The sequence below is a fragment of the Cheilinus undulatus genome, linkage group 16, assembly GCF_018320785.1.
Source record: "Cheilinus undulatus linkage group 16, ASM1832078v1, whole genome shotgun sequence".
NCBI lineage: Eukaryota > Metazoa > Chordata > Actinopteri > Labriformes > Labridae > Cheilinus > Cheilinus undulatus.
In genome coordinates this window covers 34,583,348-34,593,707 of record NC_054880.1, presented here as the reverse complement: position 1 = coordinate 34,593,707, position 10,360 = coordinate 34,583,348, and the positions used below count along the sequence as shown (strand labels likewise).

Genomic DNA, 10,360 nt, shown 5'->3' with positions numbered 1-10,360 from the left:
CACAGATCTCCATAGGCCTGCAGTTTGGCTGGGCCACAGAGAGTTCTACCCTTTATCCCCCTCATGGGTGGCCTTGTCTGCACATGACTATTCTTGAATGGCTTTGTTCAACAACCCTCAGATACAGTGGGGGTCCCTGGGGTCTCTGGCACCTTTATTTTGGGGGTTGTGGGCTGAAAAGCTTGAAAATCCCTGCTCTAAGGTTTATTCTGTACAAGCAAAGTAGACGTCATGATGGTTCCACTTAATATCAAAAAAGACAAGAGAGGTCAGATTTACCCAATCAGGTTTTTTATTTGGAACAGAGTGGCAGATTAGTGATAGGGCGGTGGCGTGGAGGATCCGCCTCCTCTCGCTCACTCAGCCAATGACAGAAACTCAGCCTTAAAAAAATGCAAATGTATAAAAACAGGAATGGGAACAGCAAACATAGAGTCGTGTCGCCTCCATCAGGCTTCACACACAAACGCTCACACATGCATACCTACACGCACACACGTACAAACCCACACACTCTCACACACTCACACACAAACACACACGTCTTATTTGGCTACGCAGGCTTCGATGGGTACAAACACATGTTTAGAAAAGACAGTACGTGTCAAGATCATTCCTGCCTGTGTGAAAGTGGCGTGTTGGTGTCTGTCCGCCTGTCCCGGGGCAGAGAGACGGACAGACAGCGAAAAGACAGTCAGTGTGTGAGAAAGCCACAGAGGGAGCAGCTGCCCCTCATCCAGCAGAGAACAGACCACGTCGACAGGCTAGTCAGTGTACACAAGAGTCTGCTGTGAAATACCAAGGTGAAGCACTCACACAATGACACGCACAGGTGGAGGGCTTAGATGACACACTCGTACTCTCACACACTAGAGAGGGGGCAGGTGACGAACACGCACAGGTGTGGAGGAGGTGTGTTACCTGTCTGTGGAAGAGCACGAGATCTGCTGGAGAAGGTAAACACTCACTCCACCACAGTACATTCCTACTTTAACTCACCCCTCGCTTGCATTCAGACACATTCAGACACACGCACACCCAGACTACTTTAGTATTGACTCCCATGCATTTAGTTCTACAGTACTGAGTATAATAGAAGCTACTAGCCCAGTCGCACTGGTGTGGTTATTGTTACAATCTCTTAGATAGAAGCACAACCCTCCTGCCTCTTCATATTCACACGGTGGACATTTTCCCCTGACGTCACTCAGTGTGGGACGCCCAAGTGTCCTCAAAAATGTCCTAAAATCATAATTTATCTTTCAAATCATTATCATTTGACTGTTTTTTGATTAATCACCTAAATATGGAGGAACATTGGCCTTTATTTGCATCAAAACAACATATTTCACACCCTGCAAGCCAAGCAGCAAATGTATACTTTAACTTAAAATTGGCTAAAATCTAATCGTACCTTTTTGTAACACTACACTTTGCAATAGTAAAGTCATAAACTTGGAAATTAACTTCCTAAGCTAACATAAGGGTAAAAAATTGCTTACTAAGAAGTGGCTGAATGCTAGTATTAGCTGTTTTCTAATGATACATAGCCAGAGGAGACAAATAAGCTTGTTTTAGTGTGAAACTCTGTCCAACATCCGTTCATATTTCACTGTATTTTCATGTGTTTAGTTGTTAAAGGTGCAGTGTGTAGAACATTAAGGACAAGAACCGTTCAATATTTTCACTTATTTGCCGTCACGGGCTGCATGGCGGTGCAAAGTCAAGGCCTTTCTGTGCAGAGTTTGCATGTTCTCTGCATGCAACGGTTCTGTCCAGGTACTCCCACCATCATAGACACGCTTGTTAGGTTAATTGGTGACTCTAAATTGCCTGTAGATGTGTTTGTCTCTGTATGTTAGCCTTGCAATTGGCTGGCGACCAGTTCAGGGTGTACCCCACTTCTCGCCCAATGACAGCTGGGATAGGCTCCAGCAACCCCCCCCCCCCCCCAGGCCCAGAAAGAGAAAAGGAGTGTAAAAAATGGATGGACAGACTGTCATTGAAACGGGGACCCTAACAGCATTGGGTATTGTGTCAAAAGTTTTGCAGAGAGAGGGGGATAAATCAAACACATGGGATTCAGCAATAACAAAAAGGTGGAACCAGTATTGCAAGTTAAGATCCAAAAATCAAATAATTTACAAAACAAATAACCAGAGTTCCCTGGTAAAGCTCATCCTGTGCGAACACATTTTGGAAGTGAATCATATTTTGGATCCACAAATTTTTATTTTACCTTATTTTGTGTATTTTTCATTTTCTATACCAGGAGCTTACTTGGCGCTGTGCCAATTTATTGCTTTTAAAAACATTTCCTGCTGTTGCAGCACCACACTAAAAGTGTTTGAATTTTATTTTGAAGGGCAAAATTTCAAGATACTTGAGTCTGTGAGGTGGACCCTCCCTATGCATGAATAAAGGCTCTTAATTAATAAAAATATAAACAATTTGTACATTCAGATGGTTAAACACTAATTTAAACACAGCACTAAATGCTGCTAGTCTATCACACACTGCACCTTTAATTGAGGAGAAAAACACGACTGAAAAGTTTTAAATCAAGGAAGTGACATCCTGACATCAGAGGCGAATGTCCGTTGTGTGAATACCGTGAATTCCTTTTCCCGAACCCAGTCCTAACCCCCTTTCCCTCCTCAGTTTGACCCTCCCAAAAAGCCTCAGGAGAAGGTGAACCCATTTGCGCTAATTCAGAATCTGTCCTCAATGAAAAAAAAGTTAAAACTTCAGCCAAATTAACGCACGTGGGAGCAACTTCCTGCAAGTGCTCACACTCTCTTAATATTCATTAAAGCCCCAATCGCTTCCCAAAGACCCCCCCCATCCCCCTGACAGAGAGCCAATGGTGGACGAAAAACAAAGTGAGGCATGCAAAAGGTGCGTGGGGGGGTGTTGAGGGTAATATCTGATGACATGACGACTGAACACGAAGTTGTGCTTTTACACAAACAGACCAAACTCTAAACCAACCTGCAACAGATCCATAACTAATCAATAACATATTGAAACCAACTGATCTCGCTCGTATCACAAGTGATCACACTGATGATGATGAGGATGAAGATGGGTCTGAATGATATGATTTACAGTATATTTCAGTCCGTGTGGTGTTTTTTTTTTAAATGCACAGTTTTCTGTCTGCTTGTGTGAGTGTGTGTCTGCGTGCATGTGAGTGTGTGTGTGGCGGACGAGAGCACAGCTCATCTAAGGTGATGATGTGACTGATAAAAACTCTTCATGATCATGCAGATGGTTAGTGATGCCAGAAAGGATACGCAGATATTTACATATAAACTTTTTTAAACTGCTAAATACATATCCTCCTGTTTAAGTATCATTATTATTATTATGGTATCATTATTATTATTATTATAATCACCATCCAGCCCAGAACATCGATATATTATTGGTTATTATTACTATCCGTAACTAGTCTTTGTACAGCTTAGAGGAGCAGACAGGCCGCCAGCTCCATGTGAGCGCGTGCGAACCTTTTTGTGACCATCCAATGTTTCCACAGCGGCTCCTCGACGTTGTGAAACACGCCGAGGTTGATCAGCGTTTTCTGGTTGGCCGAGCACAGAGAGAGAGGTCAGAGCCACCTTCAAGCAGACACAAGCCTGTGTGTGCATGTGTGTATTTGTGTGTTAGCGTGTTTGTGGGGCTGTATAGATTAGCGTATGCGTCTAAGCACCAGAGCGATGGAAGGCACAAAAGAGACCTTTCCTCTCACCTTTTGACCCGTGTGGCTCTGTGCGGCCAACCAGACGCGCTGTGTGTATTTCAGGGGGGACGGGGGGCAGAGCCGAGCCCACCCTTCTGTCTTCTTTTGTGTCTCGCTCGGCTCGCTCTGCCCCTCTCCTCTCCTCTCTTTGCCTTTTCATTGCTCCATTAAAAACAGAGGAGGAATTTGCTTTTTTGTGCTGGAAAACACATAAGAGCTTGTGTTTTGTTCTTTTCTTACAAAATAATCATATCATTACATACAGAACAAGAGAATCTGCAGAATATTAATAACAACATTTACTTTAAAAACATCTTGTGTGTATGTGTTATTTTTTCAGAATATATTTGGATTTTTTTTCCTTTTTTTGTCCTCTTTTTTCGATTTCATTGAAAAGAAAGTTCAGAGTCCGCAGAGAGAAAAGGCGCTCTCAAGTGTTTTGGAGACGAGAGGAGAGAGGGACGAGGAGCAGATGAGGGGGGAGGCGACGAAGAAGAGGAGGAGGAGGAGGAGGAAGAAGAAGAAGCAGGAAGGGGGGGGGTTAGAGTATCTTTCTCTCTTCTCTCTCTCGCTCTGTATCTCTCCCTCGGCGTGCGGTGCGTCTCTCTGTACGAAAATGGGTGTTATGCGTAAAACTCCTCCTGCTTGTCTGGCTTCTGGTAGGTGACGGTGGCCTGTTTGGGTTCCTCCAGCGTGTAGCTGCCCTCGTCCTTCTTCTTCATCCTGTACACCAGCAGCATCACCAGGAAGGCGGCGAACAAGGCGCCCACGACTCCTCCGACTATCACGGCTAGGGAGAAACACAAAGAGACAGGATTCCTTAAAAACTCTCTCAAACATGACTGATCCAACAAACGTAAACAAACACTGAAACACCATTAAAGCCACGGTTACATCCTTCTACAGACTACAACACAACCTTTAAACACTCAGCAAAGCTACCACAGCATCACTAACAGCTAGCTGCTAAGTGCCGAGCGTGGCTGTGCTAACATATGTTTGCAGCTTTGAACTAATTTCTAGCCCTACAGTGCTCCATGGTGTTGTGACTAATGTGACTGTTTGAATCTGACTGTTACACTCTGCATTCTGCACACATCACTAATGAACTGGTGCTGTGTGCAATAGATTAGTGTCTACTTATCAAACAGAAAAAACTCCCCTCCTTCAACTAATTGGTATCGATGCCAAAACAGAGAACAAAGTGTTTATTTTCCAAAATGCTGGAGGAACACTTCGTTTCCATTCACTGCGTGGGAGGTGTTTACTTTGTTTATTCATTTCTGCCAATACCAGAGAGCATAGGCTGGGCTAGTTTTCTTTTCTTTATGCTCCGTCGCTGCACAAGTATTCACCCTCTATGACTTTTCGCACCATTTCTTCTCAGTATAGAAAGAAAATCTAATCAAATTTTACATTACATTGTGCAGTTATAGGAACTTTTACCATCCCTTACTTTACTGTGGAGGACATTTGTGGTACTGAAGAGATGAGGAATGTTAATTTCACTCTTTCAAGTGCACCATTTGCAGTTTCTCATAAAAAAGACATGATGAACTACTTTTCCTTGAATCCATAATATCAGATCTTCATTACCATCACTGACTAAAAAAAAGGCTATTTTTAGCCGTGCTAGTAAACCGAGGCCACAGACGGAAAAACGGTTAGTCTAAAACATATATTCATATTTAAATGTTTGGACAACGACAGGACTGTTTTCACAAAAAATGATTTATTGACTGGGAATTTGGTATAAAAATCACTGTCCTGGGTGGAGGATTGGATCACATGTCTCATAGAGAAGCTGTTTAGTCTAAGTAGATGGCCCTGGTCCAGATCTGGCCAATGGAGCCTTTTCCCACTGTCTCTCTCTTTAGTTTTCAACTCTATCCACTCCGGTCACTCCAATAAAGGCAGTAAAATCCCTGAAATACATCTTAACATCTCAATATCACATTGAAATAAGTATTCAGACCCTTTCCAACAACACTGTAAATTTAGCTCAGGCTCCTCCCATTTCTCTGGATCTTCGCTGAGAAGTTTCTACGTCTTGACTGGAGTCCCCCTGTACTAAATTAAACTGATTAGAAAAGCACACCTTTCTATCGAAGGCCCTAGAGCACAGTGGCCTCCAGAATTCTCAAATGGAAGAAGTTAAGTACATCAAAGACTCTTCCAAGAGTTGGTTGCCCGGCCAAACTGAACAATCAGGAAAGAAGGGTCCCTAATAAGTGAAGTGACCAAGAACCCGATGGTCACTCTGACTGAGCTCCAGGGATCCTGTGTGGAGATGGGAACCATCACTGTAGTCCTCCACTGATCTGGGCTTTATGGCAGAGTAACTAGACAGAAGAATCTCCTCAGTGCAAAACACCTGAAAGCCCTCTTGGGGCTTGCACAAAAACACCTGAAGTATTCAGACTGGGAGAAACAAGATTCTCTGCTCTGATGAAACCAAGGTTGAACTGTTTGGCCTCAATTCTGAAAGGAGGAAATCAGGCACCACTCATCACCTGGCTAATACCATCCCAACAGTGAAGCATGGTGGTGGCAGCATCATGCTGTGGGGGTGTTTTTCAGCAGCAGGGACTGGGAGACTGGTCAGGGTTGATGGAAAGCTACCCAAAAATGGCTGCCCAACCTGACTGAGCTTGAGAGGATTTGCAAAGGAGAACGGCATAAAATTCCCCAAACCAGTTTGTCCCATCTCCACATAGGATCTCTGGAGCGCAGTCAGAGTGACCATCAGGTTCTTGGTCACCTCTTTAAGGCCCTCTTACCCATTGCTCAGTTTGGCTGAGTGACCAGCTCTTGGAAGAGTCCTGGTTGTGCCAAACTTCTTCCATTTGAGAATTCTGGAGTCCACTGTGCTCTTGGGAACCTTCAGTGCAGCAGAAATGTTTTTGTATCCTTCCCCAGATCTGTGCCTGTCAACAATCCTGTCTCTGAGCTCTGCAGGCAGTTCCTTTGACCTCATGGTTTTGTTTTTGCTTTGATATGCATTGTTAGCTATGAGGCCTTCTAAAGAGAGATGTGTGCCTTTTCAAATAATGTCCAATCAATTTAATTTACCGCAGATGGACTCCAGTCAAGGTGTAGAAAGATCTCAGCAAAGGGTCTGAAAACTTATTTCATGTGGTATTTCAGTTTTTTATTTTTAATAAATTTGCAAACATTTCTAAAAATTCAGTTTTCACTTCATCATGATGGAATAATGAGTGTAGATTAATGAGAGAAATCATTTATGCTGTTAAATATGAAAGACTGCTTCTGCAGCATTCTTAACCAGCATTTTAATTCACAAACAAAAGTTGAATCTACTCTCTGATAGTTTTTATTGTGTTTGTGGATCAGAGAGACACATTGATTTCATTTTTAGTCTGCTCATAACCAGCTAGAAACTCTTCTCAGCCTCAACCTCTAATTCAGGTTTGAACCTTTTTTTTCCCTTTGAGCCCCCTTGTATCTAAGAAGAGCCAAGGCCCCAGGACCCTCACCAAAAAAGTGATGAATTTCTGCTGAAAATCAATCTCACTTTTAATCGATTTTACTGTTCAAATCTAAACAGCCCAACTCATATGCTCTAACCTAAAGAACTCTGTCTGACCTATTCATAAGAGTTCATTCATGATTTAAGAAATTATGAGTAACTCTAATTTTAACAGCCTCAAAGCAGACAGAGCCTCTATCCCCCCTGAAATCTCTGGTGCCCTCCCAAGGGGGTCCTGCATCCCAGGATGGGAACCACTGGACTAATTAATGACATGTTTATATGGTTTTATTATTTAGCTTATAGCTAGGCAATGTAGCCAGACAGGGCTGTTCTTTTATATTAAGGGAGGCAAAAGGGGAGAAATTAAGTCTTTTTTTATATATATATAAGAAGTGATCATTTGGTAATCAATACTCAAAGCTACAGACAGGAAAAGTAATCCATTGAAATTTTTGGCTGAAATAACACATTTCCTTTTTCTTGAAATAAACATGTGACTGCAAGCACCTTGCTTTGTTTCTAAACCTAGCACAAAAGTTTAAAAAATTGTGTTTGGTAGATTATTTCTGTTGTAACAATGCTTCTTGTCAATAAATACAGTTGAAAAGCCTGTTTATTTCCGTTTATAAGGAACATGCATTTGTGGGATGAGTAGCAGAGCTGAGTATGTAGGCTGTGTCCATGAAAAATTTGCTGAACAGCTTTATTTGCCATTGCTATTGACTCCTGTGAGCATGGGCCCTGCTACAGTGGTCAGCAGGTGTCTGCTCCAAGAATAGGCATACCTCGTTTACCAGACCTGGATAGGGCAACCTCCGGCTGGTGTTCTGACAAACCAAGTTGCGGCTTTATTTGGAGTGAGTCCTAGTACTATCTCAAAACTGGGGGTGAAGTTTTATGTAAACAGCCAATCAGGGTTAGGATAGTGCAAACCGGACAACCACATTGACTTTTAGAGAAGTTACAAACTACCATTGACCAGCTTCAATATGTTTTTTCGGCGAAAGTTCAGAAAGTTTGCTGTATCTGTATTAATTATTGTATTAGTATATATGTAAAGTACTACATATAAGAATATGAGCCCGACATGTCCACAGACTAATCTAACATCTGTTGCCTCCTGCTCTTTACCGGTGACCAGGAAATCAGCGAAAACCACCGCCAGCAGTCCACCAATCAGAACAGCTGAAGGAGAGACAGAGAGCCAGTCAGGTCAGACAGTTGGCTGCTCCCGCACTTTCTTCAACAGCTCTTTGGGATGAGGAGGTGGGGGTTAGGCTGGGGTAAGGAGGCGGGGGGGTGAACTTGAAAATAAATTGGATTTACCCAGAGGGGAAAATGATGAGAAAAAGAGGGGAGAAAGGAGGGGGGCTGGATAACCCAAGAAGAGGATTGCTTGTTCTCGACGGGTCAAACGGGGCTAAGTAGCACATTCACTTATCGTGATGAATCTGCACAACGTAAGTAAAGGCCGCTTTATCTTAACAGTAGGGAAAGAATACAGGAGGCAACGGGGGAAAGTAATCTGTTGATCTAAGAGGGGACAACCAGGTGGTTTATTTGACAGAAGAATAGAAATGTACAAAGAAAACCGTAGACTTCCATGGGATTTCGTACCTATCAAGACTTCTTTTCTCTCCAGGATGTTCTTCTGTGGAAGCTGGGCAGCAGAGCTGCCTCCATCCACCGTGTTGCCAATCAGATCAGGATCCACTGGCACAATACCTCGACCGAGATCATTACGTCGGTCATCGCGGATCTCGAAATCTCCACTCGGCCCGGCAGCACCCACCTCATTGATTCCCTCCTGAAACAGAGAGAGGGAAAAGTGAGATTAAAGAGAGGAAAACTGACATTGGATGTAATCACATTTGTTCCATGAGTCCGCTTCGCTGAAACTCATCCAAACCAACACAAACTGAGACATTTCCATGGCACATGTTCACGTTTTGAAACAATGAGCCTCTGTATGTTCTGACTGCTGGAAAGTCGCTCATTGTCCAACATGTATACACACTTCATAAAATCTGGCAGCTTAATTACAATGTGGAAAAGCAGACAAATCTAAATACACCATAGTTCTGCTCCAAATAAACAGAGGCAAACCAATCAGTGAAATGACTCTGGTCTGCAAATAATTAAGCTGTCAGTGGTACAGAGGCAGTCAGACAGCAGGGTGGGTATCAAACCTCAATAGTTTATTGATACTGAATTAAATGACTCCATTAGCATAAAGAGCTTCTGTGTTGATGAGTTGATCCTGATTTACATCATATTTAAATTTATAGTCTTGGACTGCTCTTCTCTTCTTGTAGTTCTTGTAGGGCTGATTGTGTTTCACTACAGTTTTAAGTTTAAGGTCCTAGAGCTGTTGGCTGAGCTCATTTTCTACACAGAGCCAGTGTAGTCCAGTTTTTTCAATGCCAAATTGAACTCAGATTCAGCTGTGTTTGTTGTTGCTGCAGCCTCTCTAGGAAAGAAATTCATCTTCTGGAACAGCACTCACTTTCACTGACCAATCAAAATAAAGAGTGGGTGGGGCTTATGATGTCATCTTTGTCCACAACAATGGTGGAGGAGAAGGACACGCCCTTAGTCGACTTTTTGACAGGTGATATTCTTGACTTCACTTCTTACAGATTCACAATAAAAGGAACAAACTGTGATTTGATATCCTAAAAAAATCTTGTCTGTGTTGATGAAACCCTTACATAGATGTTTTTCTTTTGTACCATGGAGAGTCTTAACCTGACACTACAGATAGACTGTTTCACATCTCTATGTCATGGATACAGTTATAGAAAGTGTTTGGGAAGGTGATTGGACAAATGTTCTGTCTGTTACATTCTTGACAGGCCAATCAGAGTGACATGACAAAACTCTAGGGGTGTAACAATCCATTGATGTTTATCAATTCGTCGATTAGTCAATTAAGTGTCCAATCAGATCGACAGAGGGTCAAAACATCGATAAACACGTCACCTTTAAGCTGTGCTTTTATTTTGAAATTTCTCCTGCATATTTTGGACATTTTGGCTCCTATATCAGATCAAAATTGTATCATTTTATGATATCAGAAAATATCGTATCTGTACATAGAATTGATATGTATCGTATTGTGA

At 42.5% G+C, this 10,360-nt stretch overlaps 1 protein-coding gene across 1 annotated transcript in view; it reads right to left on the bottom strand.

Annotated features, from left to right (window-relative positions):
- Window positions 1–284: 284 nt before the first annotated feature.
- Window positions 285–10,360, bottom strand: part of sdc3 (syndecan 3) — a 73,392-nt gene continuing 63,316 nt past the window's right edge. The window contains exons 4-5 of the mRNA XM_041809171.1: window positions 8,856–9,045; window positions 285–4,535 (exon numbers count right to left, since the gene is read on the bottom strand). Of these exons, the coding sequence (XP_041665105.1) occupies window positions 4,369–4,535; window positions 8,856–9,045 (357 nt within the window). The 3' untranslated portion in view covers window positions 285–4,368. The remainder of the gene's footprint in view (window positions 4,536–8,855; window positions 9,046–10,360) is intronic.